Source organism: Protopterus annectens, chromosome 11.part0, assembly GCF_019279795.1.
Source record: "Protopterus annectens isolate FY-2018-M chromosome 11.part0, PAN1.0, whole genome shotgun sequence".
NCBI lineage: Eukaryota > Metazoa > Chordata > Ceratodontiformes > Protopteridae > Protopterus > Protopterus annectens.
In genome coordinates this window covers 338,301,989-338,328,877 of record NC_056745.1, presented here as the reverse complement: position 1 = coordinate 338,328,877, position 26,889 = coordinate 338,301,989, and the positions used below count along the sequence as shown (strand labels likewise).

At 42.2% G+C, this 26,889-nt stretch overlaps 1 protein-coding gene across 4 annotated transcripts in view; it reads left to right on the top strand.

The window, feature by feature from the left end:
* Window positions 1-26,889, top strand: part of TDG (thymine DNA glycosylase) — a 393,522-nt gene that overhangs the window by 84,872 nt on the left and 281,761 nt on the right. For all 4 annotated transcript variants that reach the window (XM_044087839.1, XM_044087841.1, XM_044087838.1 and 1 more), the window contains exon 3: window positions 19,199-19,371. In XM_044087839.1, coding sequence (XP_043943774.1) covers window positions 19,199-19,371 — 173 coding nt within the window. The remainder of the gene's footprint in view (window positions 1-19,198; window positions 19,372-26,889) is intronic.

Below are 26,889 nucleotides of genomic sequence, written 5' to 3'. Positions count from 1 at the left end.
CTGTTTGCACTCATGAGTAAGACGTCACTCAAATCGTACAATTTTTTATGGCATTGTGTATTTTATTTGCTGTCTGCCTACGGCTTTCAAAGTAAAGATCAGTACATTTTGTGTGACTTTGAGGTTGCAGCTTTAAAGAGTCGTCATCTTCTTCTTTCGGCTTTTCCCGGTCAGGGGTCGCCACAGCAGATCACCTGTCTGCTCATGATTGGCAGTAGAGTTTTACAGTGTCGAGTTGCCAGCCCGGCTCCCAACCTTCCACAGAAGGCATCCACACACACACACACACACACACACACACACACACACACACACTCTCACACCTAGGGCCAGTTTAGAGTCTCCAATCCACCTACAGCATGTCTTTGGGATGTGGGAGGAAACCGGAGCACCCTTGGGAAACTCACGTGACCACAGGGAGGGCATGCAGACTCCGCACAGAAGGCACCCCAGCCGAGGATCGAACCAGTGAACCTCTTGCTGTGAGGTGGCAACGCTAACCGCTGCACCACCGCGGCCACCCTGCAGCTTTAAAGAGTATCAGATAAAATGTTTCAGGTGCACTGTCAAAATTATGTGTATTCCATTTCAGACAGAATATTTGGTGAAAGGTACAAGTATTAGGTTTTAGATCTTTGTATAGCTCTGATATGGGCTTTCATGTGTCTATAAAGTGTTTAGTTGCATTAGCTTTCTTAATGGAGTCTGAAGTTATGAACACATTTCAGCAGCTGAAAGAAATATTCCCTATCGAAGGATGTGAGCTACTGAAATATTTTGCTGACTGGTATGTGCATGGCAGACTAAAAAAGTTTAAGACACGGATAGCTACTTCAGTCCGCTTTCCACCTTTGTTTCCGAAATTGTTTTGGAATGTATCGGACTTGAATGAACTGCTTTTGCCACGCACTCGAAATTCAGTGGAAGCTTGGCATAGGAGAATAAAATGTCTATTAGGGTTTAGGGCTACTGACTTATTGGTGTTAATGCGTGCACTAGCTAAGGAACAGGATAGGGTAGACAAACTCAGTGTTAAGATAGCCACTGGCTTTCCCCCGTCACCAAAGAAGAGGAAGTTATTGCAGAGGCATGCGCAATTCCAGACTGTACTGATGAACAGGGAAGCGCATACTGCACTGGAGTTTGTAAAGGCAATAGCCAAACTTTTGAAAATGTGACCCGATGGGGAAAGTGCCGTGTCTCTACTTGCAAGTCATTAAAGTGTTGTATAAAGGATTGAGTTTGATATTACTAGTTGCTGTTGTATATTATAGTCACGCATTGTGTATAATAATTACACAAATCAGATGTACACTTTTTCTGGATATTTACAAGTTGCTGTGGTTCACTTAATGTATTGATAGTAGTAATAAGGGAGTTGTGAAATATTCTTCGTATTGCATGTGCTGACCAGGAATCTGGTCTTTATGGGTGTTGTGGAGATGGAAGATTACTTTGCTATGGTCTTGGTTTGGCAGTTGTTTCTGTTTACATGGGAATTGTTGGAGATGTTGTGTTTGTTTTTCAGTATATGTCACATATACGCATGGTTGCCACAACTGTTGTAATGTATTGTACAGTATATTTATTATTTATTTGACATTTGTTGACCAGGGTAGTCAGACTGGGCAAGTGCCCTTTTTCAGCAGAGGCCCGGGGAGGGAATATTGATGCAGAGCATGCACGTTTGATGGTGGATCAACGTTTTACACCTGAATGGGACTTTGTGGATCATTTGCCATATGTGTCCTTTTTGTCGGTGATGTGGGAGTCGGCAGTGTAATTGTCGGAGTAGTGGATGCCGGTCAAGTAATATGTTGGTATAGTGCATTGCCGGTGTTCTGGGCTCGGTACACTGGATGTCTGGATGTCAGTGGGCTGTTCAGCTAAGTGAAGTAGATTAATCCATGTGAGTTGAGAGTAAATAAAGCTTCTAGTTTACTGTATGCTCTGCTTGTCCGTATAGTTGGGAGTTTTTTTGTTTTATTTGGTTCCTGTTTATTGTTCTCCAAAGACAGTTCACTGTAGTGCTGGTCCATTTGTTTGACATTTTGGTATACATGTAGGAGGTTCACAGAGTGAGTGGTAACACTTAATTTTTAATCAGTGTTATTGACACTGCACCAAGATGTTTTTTTATAGTGTTTGAGAGGGTTTGACCACACTAATAATTCACAAAATATTTTTTTACTTAGATTTGCATTTTTTTTTTTTGTTTCCCCAGAAATGAAATGTTATTTTTAAATGTTTGTCTCTTTGTTCACTGCACCACATTTCTAAACTTTGGCAATCAATACCCCAACACATCCTAAATGCTACCAACCTGCACCAATTCAAAACCCTGTTAAGACTAGCAGGAGGTAATTGTAATACTCCTGGTCTGGTGTACCTGAGTGTTTGTATGGGATGCAACGGTTATTATGTGGGTAAGACCGAGAGGGCAATTAGGAAGAAAATATATGAGCATTTATATGCTATTAGTACAAAGAATTATAACAATGCCCATTTTAAGCACACTCTGACTTGCCGGTTTTTTTCTAGCTTCAAATTTGGTATATTAGAAGTAGTAGTTAAAAATGCCGGGGGTAACTGGTCAGAACAGATTGAGAAGGCTGAGTTGAAGTGGCAGTTCCGTTTAAATGCTTGCCAGCCCCCTTGCATGAATGAAAATGTATCTGTTAAGCCTATTTTGGTTGAAAGGACTTCGACACTGTAATGAAAGTATTTTTATATTCTTCATGCAACTAGTTGTTTTTAATGTTCTGCCTTTATAAGAAAGGGCTGTTTTATTAATTGATGTAATTATATAAAAGATGTGAAGTTAAGCACTTTTAGTTGCGATAAAGTCTGCATTGAGACAGACAAAAGCGCTTACCTACTGGATTATTTACTGCTTGGATTTTTGCCTGTCATTAATCTTTTTATCTTCATTGGAATACAGGACTACTGAATTGTTTTGTGACTGCTGTGGGATTTTGGCTTCAAGTGTGGTGTTTGTTTTACCAGTTGCTTTTGTTCACGCACGTTTTGGCTGTTGGTGTTTGTTTTTTATAGTGTTTGAGAGGGTTTGACCACACTAATAATTCACAAAATATTTTTTTTTTACTTAGATTTGCATTTTTATTTTGTTTCCCCAGAAATGAAATGTTATTTTTAAATGTTTGTCTCTGTTCACTGCACCACATTTCTAAACTTTGGAACTCGGTCCCCCAAAACATCCTAAATTCTACCAACCTACACAAATTCAAAACCCTGCTCAAAGACCACCTCACTAACAACTGGCTCTGCTCCTGCACCAAGCCAGGCTAATACCACATAAGCCCACATCAAATTTCATCCCCTAAATTTTATAGTCTCCACTTATACCCCACTCCCACTTGTTAACAACACCTATCAGCTACCTACAATAAGAGTATAATTTGATAATTAATTTTCTTTTGTAAGGGTATACATATGTACACGTATTAAAGTATACTCAAATGATTAACTAAAGATGGACCCCTGCCCTAAAAAAAAAAAATATAGAGATGCATACGACTTTAATATATTGTAATAACTTTCTCCATGTTCTTCGTGTTTCACTGTTGCAGTCATTACATTTGGGTAATCTGCTAGCAGGTTGCCCTCAGTCGGCCTGATTAACAAAATCCTGGGTCCTGCGTCGGTTGCTGTCTCTTCTTCCATGACGTCAGGTCTTCAGGGGTATAAAACATGCAGCCGTTGCCATTACATCTGTCTTTCTTGCCGTGCGGTGCCTGAAGCAGAAGCAGTTCGCAAGTGCTGGTCGGCCAACTCCTGAAATTTTCGTTTTCGAGTTTCAGCTCCGAAGTCTTCAACTTAAAGCTAAGTACCCCGTTGGGGAAACTTTTCTTGCTCCTTACCGATGTCAGAAAAAGTTAATAATTGTATTACTTGTGGGAAGCAAATGCCTCATAAGGATTTCCATTTATACTGTATTCCTTGCCTAGGCCCTGATCACAACGTGCCTGGCTGTCAGTTTTGTGCTAGATTTAACCAACGCACTATTAAGCGTCGGTATATTTTTGCCTCAAAGTATTTTGGAAACAGATTTAACTACCCAGAAATGTCGTCAGATAGCAATCCGACTACCGGAGTACATATAAAAACGCAAAGAAAAGGGCAGAGAGAGACAGTCGAGGTCCAAAACCGACGAAGCTTCTCCTAAGCCAGTCGCCGGTACTCAGTGAGGAGCCTTTGCAGCCCCTGATACCCGTTACTTTTGAGTCGCAGGCCCCTATTGACACCCATGTGGAGTCCGGCACGCCTCAAGATACTCAAAGTATTGGACCCACGGATGTATCTCCCTCGGATGGGTCCGGACCCGCTGAGCAGGCACCGGCTTCTGAGGGTGTATTCAGGCCTCAACATCTTTATATCAAACCGACGACAGCTGCAACATCTTTATATCAAACCGACGACAGCTGCAAAACCAAAGACAAAAGCAACTTCTAAAAATCCAACGCATGAGCCACGTGCACAGGCATCTATGCCTAAAAAACAGATGATCAAAATGGCTGAAGACCTTATTACCTTGATCGGGGGTTCCCATCCCTCTCCAGATAAGAGGCCTAGGCAAGACACTGATTATGAATCTTCAGATCAGGTTTCAATTTCTTCGGATTCCTCTTCTGATCAGGAATTATCTATACCTCCCTATGAGGATTCTGATGCAGAGGGGTCTATACCGTCTGCATCACCTCCTGAGGATTATTCATTTGGAGAAACCTTGCATACTTTGTGGGAGCATTTTCACTGGGAGAGTCAAGATTTCTCAGAATCCAAAAAGAGGCTTAGGGATTTCCTTCTTCTCCCTCAGCACAGACCTTTAGCCATACCCCCTGTTTTAGACATTGTGGATGATGTGTTTTCGGAGTCAAGCTTGACCCCTGACTCCTTAACTCTGGCTCCCAGCAAACCTGACAGATATTATAGGGTCCCTGACTCACACATATTTTTATTTAGAAACCCTGCTGCTGATCCTGAAACTATTTCACAGGGTCCAAAGGGAGTTAAGGCCTCAACAGCAAAAAATCCTACCCCCTCTGACAGAGATTCAAGGGCACTGGATAGATGGGGAAAAAAGGTTTATACATCTGCAACCTTGGCAATTAGGGCCTTAAACTGCCAGTTTCATATGCTCAAGTATCAACAGCATGCTATGGGATTGCTAAAATAGAAAATGATGTTGATTTCTGAATGTGCAGAAAATAAAGAATTGCAGGAATTATTGCATGCAGCTGAACAGGTTGGAAAGCATACTTTGCAATGTGGTTTTGATTCCTTAGAGGCCTCCTGCAGGGCCGCAGTTACTGGATCTATGATTAGGAGGCATGCCTGGCTAAAGGAACAAAATTTGCCTGATCATGTTAAAGCTAAATTACTAGATGCACCTTTACAGCATGATACTCTTGTTTGGTATTAAGGCAGAAGAGGTTTTAAAGAAAATGGAAGACAAAGCTAAGTCTATGCAAACTGTAAAAGACTTCTTACAAGTGCAGCCACCAAGATTCAGTACACACTGGCCTACAAAAAATTGGTCCTTTCCTGTGTCAGACAGAGTTCAAAGGGGCAAATCCAGATGCCCTAAGGGTTCCAGATACCAGGCACAAGATTCATACAGGTTGAAGCAATGGGGCGCTTCTACCTACAAATCTGGAGGAGATAAAGCGCAAACTTACAGAAAACAGTTCCAATGACTTCCCTCTGCCTTCACCAAGCACTTATCTTTTGGCAGCACCCTTAGGGGGAAAATTAGCACTTTTCCCCCAAAATTGGCAGTTAATAACCCAGGACAAATGGGTGCTAAACATAGTATCACAGGGATACAGATTCCATTTCCATACTCTGCCAATGGCAAACGGTTGGCCAGATCTGCCAAAAAATCAGTGGGCAGAGGCACAGAAACAGGTTACGTCCCTCATGGATATGGGGGCCATTCAGCCAGTACCAGAACAGGAAAAAGGACAAGGTTTTTACTCAAGACTGTTCTTGGTACCCAGAAAGGACAAGTCCTGGCGGCCAATACTGGACTTATCGAGTTTGAACACATACCTGGACATTCCAAAATTCAAAATGCTGACTTTGCAGCAGCTTCTGCCCATGCTAGGCAAGAATGCTTGGCTGGTGACATTAGACCTAAAAGAGGCATACCTGCATGTCCCAATAAGGCAGTCGTGCAGAAGATACCTCAGATTCAAGGCTGGCTTAATGTATTGCCAATTCTCTGCACTGCCCTTTGGCTTATCTACTGCGCCCAGTGTCTTTACAAAGTGCCTGGCACCAGTAATTGCATTTTTCAGACAAAGAAGTATTTAAATATATCCTTACTTGGACGACTGTCTCATTCAAGCAGAGAACAAGGACATTCTTCTTCAACACCTGGCGTTAGTAAAAAGGCTTCTAACATGCCTAGGGTACACAATAAACGAAAATAAATCACAACTGGTACCCTCTCAAAAGATAGCATTCCTGGGTGCAAGCTTGAATACAACTGCCCAGATGGCTTACCTCACGCCAGACAAGCAAAGGCAACTGACTACATACTTCAGACTGATGGCAACAAAAACCCAGTTATCTGCAAGACAAATTCTGCAGGCTTTGGGCTTCATGGCATCCTGCATCCTACTGATTCCATATGCAAGACTGCATATGAGGAAACTTCAATGGTATCTAAAAAGCTTATAGAGTCAACATTGTCACAGTCTGGAAACAATGATTCCTCTCATTCCCTGCCTACAACAGGAGTTTCTATGGTGGGCAAACGCATGTCACCAGAACATGGAACGGGCCTTCACTCTACCCCCTGCCAGCCAAACCTTAACAGACGCATCAGATTATGGCTGGGGGGGCCCCACATGGCGGGAAGATGCATTCAGGGCATATGGACCCCAAAACAAATGCATCTACATATCAACCAGAAAGATATGCTAGCTGTTCAAAATGCCCTGACAGCCTTCAAGGACTTACTTCATCCAGGACAACTACTGATAAAGACGGACAACACCAACGGTCATGTGGTATATAAACAAGCAGGGGGGGCACTCACTCATACCCTCTTTGCAGATTAGCCATAACATTGTGGGACACAGCTTTGACTTACCAAATACATCTTCTAGCTCAATTCCTGCCAGGAAAACAAAATACTGTGGCAGACTGTTTAAGCAGAAACCTTATGGATCCTCACGAGTGGAAACTAGATCCACAAATCTTCAGCATGATAACAAAGAAATGGGGGAGCCCAGACATAGATCTATTTGCCTCCCCTCAAAATTATCAATTGAAAAGATTTTGCACAAGGACATATCACAGACAAGCATGGAAAGTGGACGCCCTATCCTTCAGTTGGAAAAACCTATCAGTTTACGTCTTTCCTCCTCTGCCTGTTCTTCCCAAGGTCCTCCTAAAAGTCAGACAAGAGAAACCAAAGATGATACTAATTGCCCCGGACTGGCACCGCCAATACTGGTACCCAATCCTAAGGAGCTCGTCTCAATACCCAGCTTGGACCTTACCTCAAAGACCTCAACTACTGTTCCAGCAAAACAGTCAGATCCTGCACAATCAACTCCAGACACTGAACCTGGCAGCATGGCTGATCATGTAGTTATACAAACATCACCTCTCAGTAAAGCTGTGATGGATGTCATTTTGGAAGCCAGAAGGCCTAGTACCAGAAAATCTTATGCTGATAAATGGAAGAGATTATGTGCTTGGAATCAAGCACAAGGAACTTATACAGCAGAACCAAATATTCCTCAGATATAATACTTGACTGAGATGCTTGACAAAGGCCTATCTTTCTCATCAATTAAAATCCATGCCTGTGCCATTTCGGCTCATTACAATACAGAGCCACCAATCTTTTCTCATCCTTTACTAAAGCAGTATCTTAGAGGAGCCAAAAAATTTAAGGCCTCCCAGAAGATCACCAATACCTGCATGGGACCTCAATTATGTGTTGGAAAAGCTCACCCTGCCTCCATTTGAACCAGCTGCTACTGCTGATATAAAGTTCTTATCATGGAAAACAGCTCTGATACTAGCAATTACTTCAGCAAGAAGAGTCTCAGAGCTATAGGCCCTCATGCCTGTGGAGCCTTTTTATCATATTTTACCTAGTTAGGGTGTCGCTGAGGACAAATCCAATATTTATGTCTAAGGTGGTTTCCACTGTGGCTCTTAACCAAATTATTCATCTGCCAACCTTTTATCCAAATCCGCAGAACAAGGGGGAGAAAATTCTGCATTCCTTGGACGTACACACACTAAGATTCTACTTGAGCAGGACTAAAGCTCTAAGAAAAACTGAGCAATTACTAGTGACATATGCTGCAGGATCAGAAGGAAAGACTATTTCAAAGTGGATAAGCCACTGCATTCGTTTCTGTTACTTACACCATGGTAAACCTGTGCCCAAGGGCATTAGGTCTCATTCCACCAGAGCTGCAGCTACTTTAGCAGCCTTTCTCAGAGGAGTACCAACCAAAGACATTCTAGAGGCTGCTACTTGGAGTTCTGTTCACACCTTTACAAAGCATTATCATTTGCCTCTCTACTCTAAGTCCAGGGCAGGCTTTGCCACTGCAGTTCTGCAGGGCCTTATAGCAGCACCTAATGCTGTTTAGCTCCAGCCTCCCAACCATAGCTTTGGGATTCTACCCAAATGTAATGACTGCAACAGTGAAACACGAAGAACATAGTACAGTTGTGTACACTTACCATAAATGTAGATGTTTGAGTGTATTCACTGTTGCAGTCCAGGTTACCCGCCCGCGATCCCCCTTTCATTCTGGAGTTTATCTTTCCTTTTCTATCGTCTACAACCTATGTGGTGTATTTGCTTGTAGATGAAGGTAAAGTTTATATCGATGCATGTATATATATTTTTGCTACCTTTTTGAGGGCACCTGACATCTGGGGCAAGAAGAACTAAAGAAAATGGCGTTGGCTGCTTGTTTTATACCCCTGACGACCTGACGTCATGGAAGAGGAGACAGCAACTGACGCAGGACCCAAGACTTTGGAATTCAGGCCGACTGAGGGCATCCTGCCAGCAGATTACCCAAATGTAATGACTGCAACAGTGAATACACTCGAACATCTACATTTATGGTAAGTGTACACAACTGTACTGTCTACGCCTTTCCCCCCACTGCCTCTGCTCTCCAAACTCCTACTAAAAGTCAAACAGGACAAACCAAGGATGATCTTGATTGCTCCAGACTGGCCGCGCCAACACTGGAACCCCCTCCTGCGCAGTGTCACAGTTACCTCCATGGCACCTGCCTCAAACCCCTTCCCTGCTGTCCCAGCAGGAGAACCAATTTCTGCACCCTCAGCTTCCAACTTTGAACTTTTCAGCCTGACTAATCACTTAAATTCACCCTTTTCATCCCTCAGCAAACCTGTGATGGATGCCATCTTAGAGGCAAGGAGAACTACTACTAGAAAATCTTATGCTGACAAATGGAAAAGATTCTGTGCCTGGAACCAATCTCAAGGGATGAGCACAGCAGCGCCCAATTTACCTCAGATTTTGCAATACTTAACTGAGATGCTTCACAAGGGCCTTTCTTTTTCCTGCATCAAAAATCCACACCAGCCATTTCAGCTCGTTATAACACAGAACCTCCCCTCTTCTCTCATCCTCTGCTCAAGCAGTACCTCAGAGGGGCAAAAAAACTTGAGACCACCCAGGAGAGCTCCAACCTCTGCCTGGGACGTTAATTTTGTATTGGAGAAACTCACTCTACCTCCTTTCGAGCCAGCTGCTACTGCGGACATAAAATTTCTTTCTTGGAAAACAGCCTTCTTTTTAGCAATCACTTCAGCTAGAAGGATATTGAATTACAGGCCCTTATGGCATCATCTTTCATGCGGACAGGGTGTCACTCAGGACCAATCCATCCTTCATGCCCAAGGTAGTATCCAGTGTGGCTCTTAATCAGTTCATTCATTTGCCAACATTCTTTGCCAATCCACAGAACAATTCTGCATTCATTGGATGTGCACAGACGACTTAGATTCTACCTGGACAGGACTAAACCTCGAAGACATTCTGAACAACTGCTTGATAGCATTTGCTGCAGGGGCAGAGGGAAAGGCGATTTCAAAACAAACCATTTCTAAATGAATAGGCCATTGCATTAATTTCTGCTATAAGCACCATGGAAAACCTATCCCGAAAGGGATCCGATCTCACTCCACCAGGGCTGCATCTACTTCTGCAGCCTTTCTCAGAGGTGTTCCCACCGGGGACATCCTAGAAGCTGCTACCTGGAGTTCTGTACATACTTTCACCAAGCATTATCATTTGCCAGTTTTCTCTAAATCCACAGCTGGCTTTGCCACTGCTGTCTTGCAGGGCCTTATAGCTGGCCCTAATGCTATATAAACTCCTCCTCCCAACCATATCTTTGGGAATCTACCCAAATGTAATGACTGCAACAGTGAAACACGAAGAACATAGTACAGTTGTGTACACTTACCATAAATGTAGATGTTCAAGTGTATTCACTGTTGCAGTCCTGGTTACCCTCCCTCCAGCCCCCTATTCTCTTCTGGCTATACCCCTACTTTTTTTTACTATGCTTAAAAGCCTTTTTGGTGTATTTGCTTTTTGCTGGAGGTATACCTTTGTGTTTTTACGTTTATTTGCTCCCCATTAGGAGGGCACCTGACATCTGGGGCAAGAAAAACTGATGTAATGGCGTCAGCTGCATGTTTTATACCCCTGACAACCTGACGTCATGGAAGAAGAGACAGCAACCGACGCAGGACCCAAGACTTTGTTAATCAGGCCGTTAATACATAAAAATACGAAACACGACTATTGCATCTTCAGATACTACAGTGTATAAAACAAGCAATTAAAAAAACGGTACTAAAACAACAAAAAACACTTTGCTTAGGTACTTTGTTTGTTTGTTTGTCTTTTCGGCTTTTCCCGGTTAGGGGTCACCACAGCGGAACTCCAGTCCGCTAATGATTAGCAGTAGATTTTTATGGTGCCGAGTTGCCAGCCCGACGCCCAACCTTCAACGAAGGTGCGCTCATTCACGCATGTCTTTCGAACGCCACTCAACCGCAGGGAGGACATGCAGACTCCACACAGAAGGCACTCCAGCCGAGAATCGAACAGGAGAACCTCTTGCCGTCAGGCAACAACACTACCGCTGCACCACTGAGGCTACTTTGCTTAGGTACTAAATAAGAAAAAAAGGTGCAATTTACTCTGTTCATCCTGGCAACCCAAATAGCGTCATTCAACTACTTAAGAAAACGTACTACATTTTGGAAGTCAAAATTTAAGTACTAATCTGTACACTGCTAAATACCGGACCCTCTGTGGGGTGGGGGTGGGGGGTGTTAGATATTTCTAGAGTAGAGTGCTGACTTCTCTCTATCTCTAATGAACATGTAAATCTACCTTGTAGGAAATGTATCAAGATATTTTGCCCATTTAACTTCAGTCCTAGCAATGGCTTCAGCAGTAAATGCCCTGTGCTCCATCCCACTACTGCTTTCATTGTCAGGTGCAACTCGCTTATTGGGTGGGGGGGTACTAACAATTTTCACCTTCGTGTTGTACTCTTTTATAGCAACCAGCAGTAATAAGTCAAGTAAATCTTTGGAAGATCCCAAAGCCTGAACTCCAGGATAAAACGCTAGAAAAAAAAGCATTGAGGACAATATCACTCTCTTAGACCACATTTTCCACATACTCTTTGCGACTCCTGGTTAAAAACAGCTAACTTTGAACAGTCCCAAAAGATATGCCTGCAGTCCCCCAATAAGGTCCCTGCATCTCAAACAGTCGGATGAAGCTGCCGGAAACATTTTGCCAACTTCAGTGTTGTGCAAAATATTTGCACTGATATTGTCATTCAAAATACCTAAATTTCCCGGATTATGTAGCATACCTAAATACAGCCAAAAAGAGAGCCCATAGCGTTGCATCAGTAGTGAAATGAGACTACTTTTCTCATGAAAGTCATATTTTGTCCCAACAATGCCACCCCAGCAGAGTTAGCATATGTTCATCGTGTTACACTGCTGCAGTCATTACACTTGGGTTATCCTGCCGTCAGGCGGTCCCGCAGTCGGCCAGAGTTCCAAAGTCTTGGTCCGGCATCGGTTGCTGTCACTTCTTCCCTGACGTCAGTGCGCCAGGGGTATATAAGATACATCCGAACCATTTTCTTCAGTCTTTCTTGCCGCGCGGTGCCCGAAGCAGAAGCAGTTCGCAAGTGCTGGTCGGCCGACTCCTGAGATTTTCAAAGTCGAATTTCAGATCCGAAGTCTTCGATAAAGCTAAGTACCCCATTGGGGAAACATTTTTCTTGCCTCAGACCGATGTCAGAAAAAGTTAATAATTGTATTTCTTGTGGGAAGCAAATACCTCATAAGGACTTCCACTCTTACTGTATTCCATGCCTAGGCCCTGATCACGATGTCACTAGTTATCAGTTTTGTCCTAGATTTAACAAACGCACTATAAAAAGATGTTTTGATTTTGCTTTGCACTACTTTGGCTGAAGGTTCAATTATACTATACCGTCGGATCAACTGACTACCTCAATACCGAAAAAACGCAAAGACAAGGATAAAGACAGGCATCCGAGGTCCAAAACTGACGACGAAACCTCTTCTAGGTCAGTCGCCGGTTCTCAGTGAGGCGCTTTCGCAGCACCTGACACCCACTACCTCAGAGCCACAGGCCGTTTCAGACTCCCACGTGGAGACAACTAGGCCTCTGGAAACTCAAGGTATTGGGCCTATGGAAACTAATCCCTCAGATGGGTCCGGAGCCACTGAGCAGGCATCGGCTTCTGAGGGTGTTTTCAGACCTTCACAACTTATCATTAAAACAACAGCCAAGACAAAAGTACCATTAAAGACAAAGAAACAAGTAGAGCATTCTCCTGGACAGTCCTCCATGCCTAAGAAACAGATGCTTAAAATGGCCGAAGACCTATATAACTCAGGGGTTCCCATCCCCCTCCTGAGAAAAAGCCTAGGCAGGATACAGACTATGATTCCTCTGATCAGGTTTCCATTTCCTCTGATTCCTCTTCAGACCAGGGATACTCTCTACCCCCCTATGAGGACTCTGATTCTGAAGAATCTATCCCTTCAGCCTCTCCTCCTGAGGATTATTCTTTTGGGGAAACTTTACATACCATGAGGGAGCATTTCCATTTTGGAAAGTCAGGATTACTCTGAATCCAAGAAAAGGCTCGGGGATTTCCTTTTATTGCCACAGCACAGGCCCCTGGCTATTCCGCCTGTGCTAGATATTGTGGATGATGTGTTCCCTGAATCCAGCTTATCTCCTGATTCTTTGCCCCCTGCTTCAGCCAAGCCAGACATGTATTATAGAGTCCCTGACTCTCACAAGTTTCTTTACAAAAATCCTTCTGCTGATCCAGAAACTATTTTCCAGGGTCCAAAAGGGGTTAAGGCTTCCATTGCAAAAAATCCAGTACCCTCTGACAGAGATTCCAGAGCTTTGGATAGATGGGGGAAGAAAGTATACACTTCTGCAACTTTAGCAGTAAGAGCTTTAAATTACCAGTTTCACATGCTTAAGTACCAGCAATATTTAATGGCTCAGTTAAAACAGAAAATGCTTGCAAGCTCAGAAGCTCCTGATTGTAAAGAAATGCAGGATTTATTGCATGCAGTTGAACAGGTGGGAAAACATACTCTGCAATGTGGTTTTGATCCTTTAGAGGCCTCTTGTAGAGCTGCAGTTACAGGTTCTGTGGTTCGAAGACATGCTTGGTTAAAAGAACAGAGTTTACCTGATCATGTTAAGGCAAAATTATTGGATGCTCCTTTACAGCATGACACCTTGTTTGGTGTTAAGGCAGAAGAGGTGTTAAAGGAAATGGAGGATAAAGCTAAATTTATGCAAACAGTCAAGGATTTCTTACAGGTCCTTTCCAGTGTCAGACAGGCCACAGAGAGGCAGATACAGATGCCCAAGAGGCAGATCTCAGCCCCAAGGCTCAAACAGACAACGACAGTGGGGCACCTCAACCCCAAAAGGAGGTGAGGACAAGTCTCAACCTTACAGGAAACAGTCACAATGACTTTCCCCTTCGTACTCCAAGAACTTCCCTTTTGGAAGCCCCCTTAGGGGGAAAACTAGCACTTTTTTCTCAAAACTAGCAAACAATCACCCAAGACAAATGGGTTCTGAATATTGTGTCTCAAGGTTACAGGTACCACTTTCATACTTTACCAAGGATAAAAGGAATGCCAGACCCGTCACAAAATCAATGGGCAGAGGCACAAAAACAAATTTCAGCTCTCATGGACATGAGAGCTATTCAAAAAGTACCACAACAGGAACAAGGACAAGGATTTTACTCAAGACTCTTGCTGGTCCCCAGAAAGGACAAGGCCTGGAGGCCCATAATAGACCTTTCAATTCTGAATACTTACCTGGATATTCCGAAATTCAGAATGTTGACATTACAGCAGCTTCTACCCATGCTGGGCAAGAAGGCTTGGCTTGTTACTCTGGACCTCAAAGAGGCATACCTGCATGTCCCTATCAGACAAAATTGCAGAAGATACCTCAGATTCAAAGCTGGTACAATGCACTACCAATTCTCTGCACGGCCCTTTGGCTTATCTACTGCGCCCAGGGTCTTCACAAAGTGCCTGGCACCAGTAATTGCATTTTGCAGACAAAAGAATTCAAATATATCCATACCTGGACGACTGCCTCATTCAAGCAGAGACGAAGGACATTCTTCTACAGCATCTGACGTTTGTAAAAAGGTTGCTAATTTCTCTAGGGTACACAGTAAACGAAAAGAAGTCAAAACTAGTGCCCTCACAACAGATTATATTCCTGGGTGCCAGCTTAAATACAATGGCCCAGGTGGCTTACCTCACGCCAGACAAACAAGTTCAACTAACTCAATATTTTCAATTACTGGCAAAAAAGTCCCATCTCCCTGCAAGAAAAATTCTGCAGGCCCTGGGATTCATGGCATCCTGCATACTACTAATACCATATGCCAGACTGCATATGAGGAAATTACAATGGTATCTAAAAAGTGTTTGGAATCAACACTCTCACACTTTAGAAGCAGTAATACCAATGATTCCCTGCCTACAACAGGAGTTTCGATGGTGGGCACAGGCATGTCACCTAAACAAGGGTCAGCCTTTTACCCTATCCACAGCCAGGCAAACTCTAACAACAGATGCTTCGGATTACGCCTGGGGAGCACACATGGCAGGAAAATGCATTCAGGACAAGTGGACCACAGACCAGATGCATCCTTCACATCAATCAAAAAGAGATGTTGGCTGTCCAAAATGCCCTAACAGCTTTCAAGGACCATCTGCATCCAGGACAATTATTACTAAAGACAGACAACACCACAGTAATGTGGTACATAAACAAGCAAGGGGGCACTCATTCTTATCCCCTATGCAGGCAAGCCATGACCTTGTGGAACACAGCTCTAACGTATCAAGTTCACCTGCAAGCACAATTCCTGCCAGGAAAGAACAATACTCTGGCAGATGATCTAAGCAGAAATATCATGGACCCTCATGAATGGAAATTGAATCCACAAATCTTCAGCATGGCAACGCAAAAATGAGGATGCCCAGACATAGATCTTTTTGCCTCCCCACTGAATTGCCAACTACAAAAATTCTGCACAAGGACTTATCACAAGCAAGCATGGAAAGTGGATGCTCTTTTGTTCAGCTGGAAAAACCTAAAAGTTTATGCCTTCCCGCCACTGCCTCTCCTTTCAAAGGTACTCCTAAAAGCCAGACAAGAAAAACCACAGATGATCCTGATTGCTCCAGACTGGCCACGCCAGCACTGGTACCCTATCTTATGGAACTTAGCTCAAGGCCCACCATGGATTTTGCCTCAAATTCCACACCTTCTGACTCAAAAAAACAATCAGATCCTGCACAGTCAGCTCAAAACCCTAAACCTGGCTGCATGGCAGATTCATTAGTCAAACAGGCAACACCTCTCTCTAAAGCTGTTATGGATGTCATTTTGGAGGCCAGGAGGCCTAGCACCAGGAAAGCTTACTCAGAAAAATGGAAGAGATTCTGCGCCTGGAACCAGGCTCAAAGCCTTGACCCTCTTGTTCCAAACATTCCTCAGATTTTACAATACTTAATTGAGATGCTGGACAGAGGCCTATCCTTCTCATCAATTAAGATCCACACCTCTGCCATTTCAGCACATTACAACACGGATCCTCCTTTATTCTCTCATCCCTTGCTAAAGCAGTACCTCAGAGGGGCTAAAAACATAAGACTGCCCCGGAGAGCACCAACACCAACTTGGGACCTCAATTTCATTTTGGAAAAACTGACCCTACCACCTTTTGAGCCAGCCAGTACAGCCGATCTAAAATTTTTATCATGGAAAACAGCTCTGCTTCTGGCAGTAACTTCAGCACGAAGAGTCTCAGATCTACAGGCATTAATGGCAGTGGAACCTTTTATAATTTTTCATCAGGACAGGGTTTCTTTAAGGACAAACACTACCTTTATGCCAAAGGTGGTATCTAGTGTGGCTCTTAACCAAACCATCCATTTGCCAACTTTTTATCCAAACCCCCAGAATAAAGGGGAGAAACTTCTGCATTCTTTGGACATACACAGACAGCTATGCTTCTACTTGGACAAAACAAAAGCTTTCAGGAAACCTGAGCAACTGTTTGTAGCATATGCTGCAGGATCACAGGGCAAGGCTATCTCAAAGCAGACAGTGTAATGACTGCAGCAGTGTGAACACTCGAACATATACATTTATGGTAGGTACAAAACTGTACTTTTGTTATGCTTGGGTGGACAAACCTTTCACACTTCCCACACCAAATCTGGTCTCCACCAGCTATATAATCCATGCAGATTGTAAAAACAATTGTGAACCCTAAGCATAATACCCAAGAGCCTAGTAACAAGCCTGTAGTATAAAGAAAAAAAAAACTATGTGAAACCTTTCCTGAAAAGGTTGCCAAGGTGCAGCTGTTCCTTTTTCTATTGATTGCTTCCAGTAAAGAAGTCCATCAGTCTGTCTAATGTGATGCTGCACTGCAGTACTTCGGGGGCCTCTGTTAACCTGATGTGCAATGGGGAGAACATCTGTTATCTAAGACTTAGACCCAGGAATCCATATAAGAGATGAAGGAATCTTCAAAGACCAAACAAATGTCGACCCTCCACTCAGTTGGTCATTGTCGTAGAAGGGGAAGATCCTCCCCAGGCTTTTTGAACAACGGTATATTCCAACCTGAATGACAATCAGGGTTGGACTGAACTCATAATTGCAGTTCTAATATGTATAACCCCAGGTTTGGCAGACCAAGTCCCTGGTTATAAAAGGTAGGGTATTTGCCAGCATATCTAGCTGCACAACCCAAACAAGTTTTAGTATACATTTCCTGATTTTTACATAGAAAAGCAGTATATGGGAGCAATGGTAGATCCTGAAAAGTGTGCAGGACTAAGAAGAGGGATGGGATGTGTTGCATTATATCTAGATACAGTGAATTTCACCTTGAGATACAAGTCTTAATCTTGCGCAGGATTTGAGAACAGGGAGTGGACAAAGGGCAGCCCCAGACAGGTAAACTGGTTTGAGGATAGCAAAAGTGAATGCTCAACTGAGGGAACTTGTGAAGGTTGAATATTAATTCTCAAAACATGTGTTTTACTCTTGTTAATCTTTTATGCCAAAAGGCTATCAAAATGAACAAGCATCTGGAAAAACATAAATGCATCTCTTTTGGAGTTTGACAGATAAATCACTAAATCATCCGCATAGAGGGCCAGTTTGTGTTGTACTCCACTGCTATTGTGACCCTCAATGCAAGAAGCACAAAGGGTTGAAACTAAAGGTTCCAAGTATAGTGCAAAAAAGGGGGTATACAGGGTACCCTTGCTTTGTGCCTCTGTTCAAGGCAGAAGGTTCAGATAATCCAGCCCCCAAGTTCACTTTTGCATTGGACTGGGTCAGTATAGCTTCCAACAAAGCCATAAAGTCTTCCTGGAAACCAAAGGTCCTTAATACTTCAAAATAAAATAAAAAAATGCACACACGTGTGCAGACATACATGCATATGCATATTACATTGAATGCCTTTTCTGCATCAAAACACATAAGTAGGGACTTATGGTGGGAGTGGTTTCAGCCAAGAGTTCCATCAAAAGTACTTCCATACAAGGCTGTTTGTGGCAGTCCTACCTGGTATAAAATCCATCTGATACCAGTGCGTTAATGGAGAAAGTATTTTAGAAACTGTTTGTTAGAATTGTCATAGATAATTGATTATCTTTGTCGTTTAAAATCAAAATAGATGTTTGTGAGGACACTAAAAAGGATCTTTGCGTGGCTTTGGGATTAAGACTATGACTGCATTGTTAATTTTTTAAAAACTTTGTATATGTTTATCCCCATGCCGGCTGAACGTCTGTGCCACCCTGCAGTATTTCGGGAAGGATTCATTACTTAGTTAAAAGCATTTTTTCTTCTTGAGTTAATGTTCCTTGATTGCCCTATGCAGAATGAAGTAAGCTTTCCCACAGTACTGGCCCCACGACACATGCACAGTTATACATGTGCCTAATCTAGGAACAGCATGTCAACAGGTTGTAGGCCCTTCCCAAAGCCATTACCGTAGCACCCAACCACAGCAGGGTATCTGTCCTTTCTGGAGACTTGAATTGCCTTCTTTTGTTTAGGGTGGGTGAAATTGTCAGTTTCTTAGTCCCCTTCTGGTTCTTAGATTGCTGGTAATTTCAGCTTATCTGCTTCACAGTCATAGCTTCCACCCTGTGTGCCACAGTGCTGCCCAGAAATGTTACATTTGTTGTTGTGTTGCATCTTTTAAATAAGCGCAGAATACATCTTCTGCATCCAGAGCCTATTTAAGATGTTTTCTTTGGTGCAGAATTGTAAAAAGTGAGTACCACTATAGGGAGGTAGTTACCATGCTATGTGAAGATAACCCAGTTAGGAGAAAATAGTCAACATTCCAGTTATTGTATACATTCATTGTGATACTACAAATTTGATGCCTATTCTGACTTTAGAATAATTGATGTCCCTTGTAATCCAGTCTGTATAAATATGGTAGGAGAAGCTGCTAAAGGAAGATCTGGTTTCCTTCCTTAGGTATAATCCTGCTCATCAGTTTGAAGGCTCACAGCATGTTCAGTACCAGTACCACCAGATGATGCCAGCTGACCTTGAAATGGGCAGTTTTCTAAAGGAAGAAGAAATGCTGCCGGAAGAATGTCCCCCAGTTCCATTCCAGCAGCTGCAGCCAGAACCGGAACCAGAGCTAGGTAATTACACCACTGAGGTCAATTTGCTGGAACATCCGGGCTACAGTAAATATTGTGAAAATGAGCTTGCTTAAAAAGAATTGCCAAGTTGTTTATTTATTTTGATTATGATTTTTTTCCCCAGTTTTTTTTTCACTTTTGAGTTGGACACAATGTTGCCAGAAAAAAATATTTGCCCTTTATTACAGATAGTATTGTGGCCCAAACCCACTGTGTAGTTTACCAATAAGGGAACGGTAGGAGGTGGGAAGTTTTTTTTTTATTTTTATATAAATGGTGGTGGATGGCAATAAGCTTTTTGCCTCCTTGTTCACCCTCCCTGTAATTTCTCCCACCTCTGGTTCAAATTGTCTGTGGAAGTTTACTAAAATATGGTGCAGGTAGTTGGAGGCTGAAGGACCAGAGTGGAAGATCAGATGGCTAAGATGGGAATAATGATGTGTAACATAAATGGGCTAGTGAATCGGACTAAGGCAAGGAAGAATTTTAGTACACATATGTAAAAGTAAGGTAGACTACCTGTGTTTCTGAAAGGACACTGGAGGCCAAGAGGGCATAGAAAATTAATTGGAAGGAGTGGGATGAGGTGAGAGAGAAAAAGAGGGGTACTAACTTTGACTCAGAAGACTTATAAATTCTGGTGTGAAGAAGGTGTTGCAGACGAATATGGTAGGTACCTGATTCTGAGGAAAAGATGGGAAGGTCATAGATTAAGATTACTGAATGTCTGCATTCCGAGACTGGAGTTTTATTTTCGATCATAAAGATAATCTAGGGAGGAAGAGAAAGACAACAGTTGTAAGGGGCTTAGATAGCTGGCAACGTCCTCAAGATGTTTGCAATGAAAGATGTAGTGACTTAAAGGAAATCAAAGTATTATGTATGACATTTTAAACAACATAGATCCTGAACTAGATTGGATAGAATGCAAGCAACAGGAGAGCTTAGCAGCTGTATAATGGAGGGAGAAGTGCACACACTAACTTTTGTTCCTATGCTCAAGTAGTTATACTAAGTTTAAAAAAAAAAAAAAAAAAAAAAAACAGGACACCAGAACGAGATTAAGCAACTGGCTTTTCATACTTCGTTTCTCAAGAATAAAAAAATAGAAGCCGGTTTCCTGAAATATTGGGTAATAATAAGAAAATGGGATGGAGTGAAGGAAAGGCTTCATTTTTTGGTGAACACGAGGGCAAGGGAGGAGTGGCAGAATAGTAATAAAAGATGTTTGCAGGGAATAATGAAGGTAAGGGAATGACAGGAGAAAACTAGAGGATTAATAAGCTCTTAGGTGTGTACTAGGCTAATGGCCCTGGAGTCTTTACAAGCCTAGCCCATAGGATTACCCTGGCATCGTGCCACCCGACTTTAGTTCCCAGTGCATCTGTCGAGTAGAGCCACTAGAGTGATCCCCGGGGTGAATTTTCTATTGAATGGATGGCTATACTGAGGAACTTAGGAAAAGAAATTGAATAGCATCTGGACTTGAATGAAAGTAGGAAGGTGGCATTAACTTAAATTTTTTTGACAATAATCCTAGGAGCATTAAAAGTCCTGGTGTAAGTATGGAGGCATCAAAAGATAGAAACCTTAAGAAGCTGTGAATCCATTGACAGCAGAGATCTAAGTAGAATATTGGAGAAGCTAAGAAAATATTGTGAAATACTTTATGAAAGGGAGGCATGAACAGAGGACAATAAGTATCTAGTGGTTGACTTTTTGGAAAGATTAAGAATGCCAGGAATCGATGAACAAGTGAGAGAAGATGTGGTTAAAGAAATAGTAAAGGAAGTAAAGGAGGTTCTACACAAACAGCCTACAGCAAATCTCTGGGCCCAAATGACACAGAATCATATAAGCAAGTCTCTGTTTCAAACCACACTTACAAAACTGGTTATGAGACTGGCAAGGAAATTGCCCATGATAATAGGGTTAGACTAATGTGTTTTTGAAAGGAAAACAAACATTTAACAACATAAATAAAACAATGGTACAAAACCATGCAATCCAAAATAAAAACAGGCTAATGATTTTAGGGTTGGAGACTGAGAAGTCTCTTGAAAGGGGTAGTTGAGATTTATAGTGAAGATTCTGATGAAGCTAGAAATAGTCAAGAAGTGAATATATTTAATAGTGAGGATGTATGAAGGGGAAAAACTGCATTTAAAGGTAAGGAAAGTTTTTAGTAGAGATGCCAAATAAGTATGCCTGTTGTCTACCTCACTGTTTGCAGTATACATTGAGCTGTTAGCAGATAAGGTAGTCACTAAAGGGTATGATTGGTATAGAACCAAGCAAAAGATAGCTGTCTTTTTGTGGCTGATTATATTGTATGTGGCAGACCTAGCAAGGGATATTCCAAGCTTGTTTAATTTGTTGGCATAATATAAAAATTGCAGACTGTAAAATTAATGAAAAGAAAACCATTGTACATAAATGTCCCAGCATATAGATTAGTGCTGGATTGTACCTTCTGGTGGAGACACCAGAGCATGTGATACTTGGGGGTTTGGTTAGAATCAGATGTGATACAGGTGGAGAGGAGAATGCGGGAGGAAATGTTGAAGAAAATACACAAGATAAGGCAATGGAAGTTGATGTTCATGGATATGGTTAGTAAAGAGCAGGTGCTTTAGATGTTCCTAGTTCGGCTAATATATGCAGTACAGGCATATTTTATGGAACCTGAAAGGAGGATTTGGGAAAAGATAAACAAAGAAATGAAGCAATTTATATGAGAAGGGAAAAAATGGTCAAGGCTAAAAGAAATCAATGCTCTCAGTAAGCTGAAGAGGACTAGGTGTCCCAGTCTTAAGAGAGGTACTTTGAGACCATACAGATAAGGCTAAGTTATCTTATGCAAAACCCATACTATTGCCTAAAGTGGAAAGAGACAGTATTACAGCAAAAGGAGTTGGAGAAAGACCAAAGAAGTTTAGATATATCAAAGCAAGACATAAAAGTAGGTAATACTAGAGGTTGAGTGGTACACATATAATAAGTTGTTGAAAATAGTAAAGAATAGAATTCTGGATTTGTTGCATGAGCTAATGCCTGTAAGGGGTTGAGATTGGTAAGGAATTTAGGAGTGAGAAACACAAAGTGGCAAAAAGATGCAGTGGATTAAAAAAGGAGCTGAGATATTGGGACAGTTAGCGGTGAATGGAAAGAAGTGAAGGAAGATTTGCTTCCCTTTGTAAAAGGGAGTTGAATTTTTATTTAAAAAACGCTGATGGCTCAGTCAACGCAGGAAGTACTGGGACTTGAAAGGAGGAGGAAAAAAACAGAGCTGATAAATGTTGCTAGTACAAACCCGGACAAACAATGCATTAAACAAGAGATTAATAGGAAGGAGGTACAGAATCTTGGTGGATGATATTAAAATGCAGGTGGAAGAAACAATAAAAGGTTAAAATAGGCTACTTGAAAAGCAGTTGACAAGGGGACAGTGACAAGATAATGTATAGCCCTAAGATATGCCACAATATTGAGCAAGTTTTGAAACTTTCCATAAAAATGTTTCCAATACTTTTATTTGCCTAATAAGCAAAATGTTTACCTTAAGTGATTCAACCTACTGGAGATGTTAAAAAGTGGAAATGGGTGTGTTGCTGTGTAAATTAATGGATGAGGATTGTTAGCTCTTCGCCTTTGTTGGCTTTGGCAGTGACTTAACCTCCGTGTTAAGTTGCACATTAGATTTTTCTTGTACTGAGGTCACATAAGTAACCAAACAGACTATTATGCTGGAAGCCAAGAAGCACTACCCTAGGTCAACACAATTTTATCCCGTCATTTAGTTGTAGAATAACATTCCAGATATCTTTTTTATGTTTGTATTTGAGCACGTACTTACTTTGGCAGTGTATTGAGATAACGAAAATGATGATGATGACTTGTCTAGATTGATACAAAGTCTAGGAAATCAAAATGATGAAGTCATTGTTTGTTAGTTACATTAGACCCAATCACCCAAACTTGAGTATGGAATAACAATATGGAAACCCTATAAGAAAACAAGTGTGAGTAAACTGGAGAGAGTACAGTGGAACTATACCAAGGGCATCCATGGATGTGAAAATTTAAGTTGTTATGAAAGAGTAAAATATCCAAACTTGTATACAGTGTCTCGTACAGATATCCAAGAGGAGATCTTATTCAAGTATATAGGGCATTTAGAGACAACTGCCTGTGGGGATGTTTGGGGTTATCAAAAAGTGCTAGAGAATCATCAGATAACCTATGTAGAAGATACTGTAGGAATGAGAAGTGTACTAATTGGTTTTCCGACAGAGTAGCCGATGCGTGGAACAGACTACCAAATTACATTAAAGCAAGTGCTAGTTTAGATATTTTTAAGAACAGCCTGGACACTTATTGTGGGAACAAGTGTCTTGGTGTATTGGCAAGCTAGAAAGGGATTAATGCCCGTGCTTGAAATATTCGTATGTATGCAAGACATTGTTCAAATATATATTTTCTATCATGCCGGAAATGGTTGTCTGTCTAGATCAATAAAAGACATCATTAAAGGATTTGTTTTCTGTTTTGGTAGAGATGGTCAGAGGTATTGCATGCTTGCAAACCTGCCATGGCATACAGTTTGCAGTCCACTTTTGCTTTGTTCACCTTCAGTGGGCTTGCTTAGCACTTCCTGGCCTAGTGAATGGGGGATGGTCATGGTAGTCTGAGTATCAGTCCGTAATAACTTATGCATGTGCAATGTTCTGTCATCTGAAGTTCCATGGGCATTGCAAGGATGCTGCTAATGTATGTCCTGCTTGTTCCTGCATATCATCACTGTGGACAGCTGCCCCTCCCCACTTTTCATGAATGGAACCATCTGGATCCCTAGCCTCCTTGTTGTTTTCAGTGTGTTTGCACACCCTACTAGTATTGAGAGGCTAAAGGATGGTTATGTCCTTAACTCAGCCATGCTTCACACTACAGGCTGGCCCTCTGACTTTCTAGGCCCATTCTCGACCCAAGTCTTTGGAAGTGCAGACAAAAAACTGACTCCTCAACTATAGAGATGACTAAGCAGAATTGGAAAACGCTCCCATCCAGTGCTGTGAAGAATGGAAAAGTTTTCTGTGGGTAGAGTAGGGGTGGGGCATGATGTGATGGCATATATTGGTGAAACCCACTATGTGGAGGCACTGAAATGACATTTGCAGGGCAGCACACAGAACTAAAATTGTGAACTGCAAATAGGCTTCATTCTGTGGTATTGTGTTTGAATCTTTCAGTCTGTGCTGGCATTTTGTTGGTCTTCAAGCAAGTCAGTTAACCAGAGGAGTGGAGCTATGCTACCCCTAATAGTGAATATGTGTGTGTAATTAGTAACAGTTGGAAAAATAACTACATTAGAAGTGGTCAGTCCTGCTGTTATTTTTGTCTGCTCAGCATGCATCCAAGAGACCTCCGACAACTGGACACTCTTAATCTCCAGCAAAGAGTCCAAGGCAATGGACAGGTTTGAAAAGAGGATGCATTCCTCTGTTATGTTATACATTTGTGTTATAAGTTATCTTTTATATAATGTCTAAACCTCCATCTCTGAACTAACTGGAGGTGTGGGTGGGGTAAAAATTGTTCTCTTCCTGCCTCAGAGGAGAAGTACTTTTGACATGGTAAATGCTGTGGGTAGAACTCTGGCCAGTGCTACTTGCTTCCTCAGAGCTGCCTAGCCTACACTGCCCTCATCTCATAATAATTACCACCAATGTATCCTAGATGCTTCCTGTGGGCATGGTTCTCTTTGGAGGTCTTTCATACTAAATAATCAAATATATTTGTAGCAGGTGTAAAGCTGTATCTGCAGCAGAGGTGTGTACAACTCACTGTTACTCCTTTTGTATACTTTCTTACTTTTTAAAAGATTGCCTTGAAACACCAGAGGTGACATATTTAATGTCAAGCTACCCTTCTGCAGCTTCCAGTAAGAGTATTTTTCCCAGCTTTTCCAGTCGCATTCTGCACTGCTCCATACTGGCCAGTTGGGTAATGGATTGCTTAGCCAGTGGGGAACAGTACATAACCCAAGACCATTGCATTCTAGAAAAGAAAAAAAAAATCCATGCTGTGAAGCTGCTTAATTCATCTATAGCTTATCTTTCTCAGTTGATCAGAAGGTGCTAAAGGATTTGTTGGCACAGTTTCAATCCCTGATAGTCAAGAAGACTGTAAAAGTAGAGAAAAGGGAGTTAAATGTGTTTCTAGTCTTTCTACTCCCCAGGAAGTTTGAGTACTGGCTGCTTTATCCATTTGTGAATCTTGCCGTCTCAAACTTCCTATTAGGTATGCCACGTTTCAAATGGTCACGGTTCAAGTCTTGGTGCCGCTACTTTTGAAGGGCATTTGGTGATATCAGCGTGTATTGACATCATTGTTCGGGAGCTTTGCTGTGAATCTCTGCGGGTTACCTTGCATGAGCAGCATTTTCATCTAAGAGTACATGTCTTTCATGTTTCATCGATTCCATGTGTGTTTTCCAAGGAGAAAGTAGTGATAGAGGAGATTCAGCAGCATAGTCTCCTGGTGTTCCCATACCTAGACGGTTGCTTGCTGGAGGCTGCTTCATAGGAATATATGAATACAACTGTTGCTAGGAGCTGGTCATGATTACAGTCGATAGTGTTTATTTTTGGTCTCCTGGGGAAGTTGTCCCTCCTGGTAGTGTAGCTCTTCTCCTTAATGAGGGTAGTACTGTACACTGTCAAGGGCTCACAGGCTCTGAAATCTAGGCTCCTGAATTGCATCAATAAGGCAGGTCCAGTCTTGCTTTCTGTTGTGCCTGTTGGTTTCATGGCAGTAATGGTGTTTATGATCCCCTTTACTTGTCTTGTGTAAATCTTGCAAGGGGCTTTTGTTTTTTGTTTCAGTCGTCTTTTTCCCCTCATAATTTGCTCTCTGATGTCAGGGAATTGTGGGTTTCAGCCCACAGTCTGGAGAGTCCCTAACCTGGGATGAATCATTGGAGGCAGAGGAACCCATTTAAGGCCTACCCAGATTCAAGATCTGTGGATCCCTACAGAAAATATGTCAATATAAGCCGTCATGGGCTCACCTTATTTATTTTAGCCTTTACAGCCTTGGAGTTGCTTTAGAAGTCAAAGCCTCACTTGTTGAAGATCTGATATCCAAGCAGCCACTTGGTATCAGATCAAGTAGAAAAGAAGACTTTCTGCTCTCCCCTCTGCAAGGAAACCGTCTGCATACGGGTGTGGACCACCTCCAACCACCACATCTTCTGTTGGCCATGCACAATGTTGGGGAATGAATATCCTTAGCAGAAAACTCTGAGCCTTTTACAGTTTGGGAGAATGTAGTGCCTTCCAAATTCTGTGAACTCCTACAGTGCTGGCTGACACTTGTCTTCTGGCCAGCCAAGTTTTGTGTAGAAAGGGCATATCTGATGCTTGCTACACCCAGGTGAACCATATAACCATAGGTTTAAATGCTTCAAATACTGGTCTGTCTTGAAAGTGTTCAGTACAGGATGCACCCAGAGGGTGC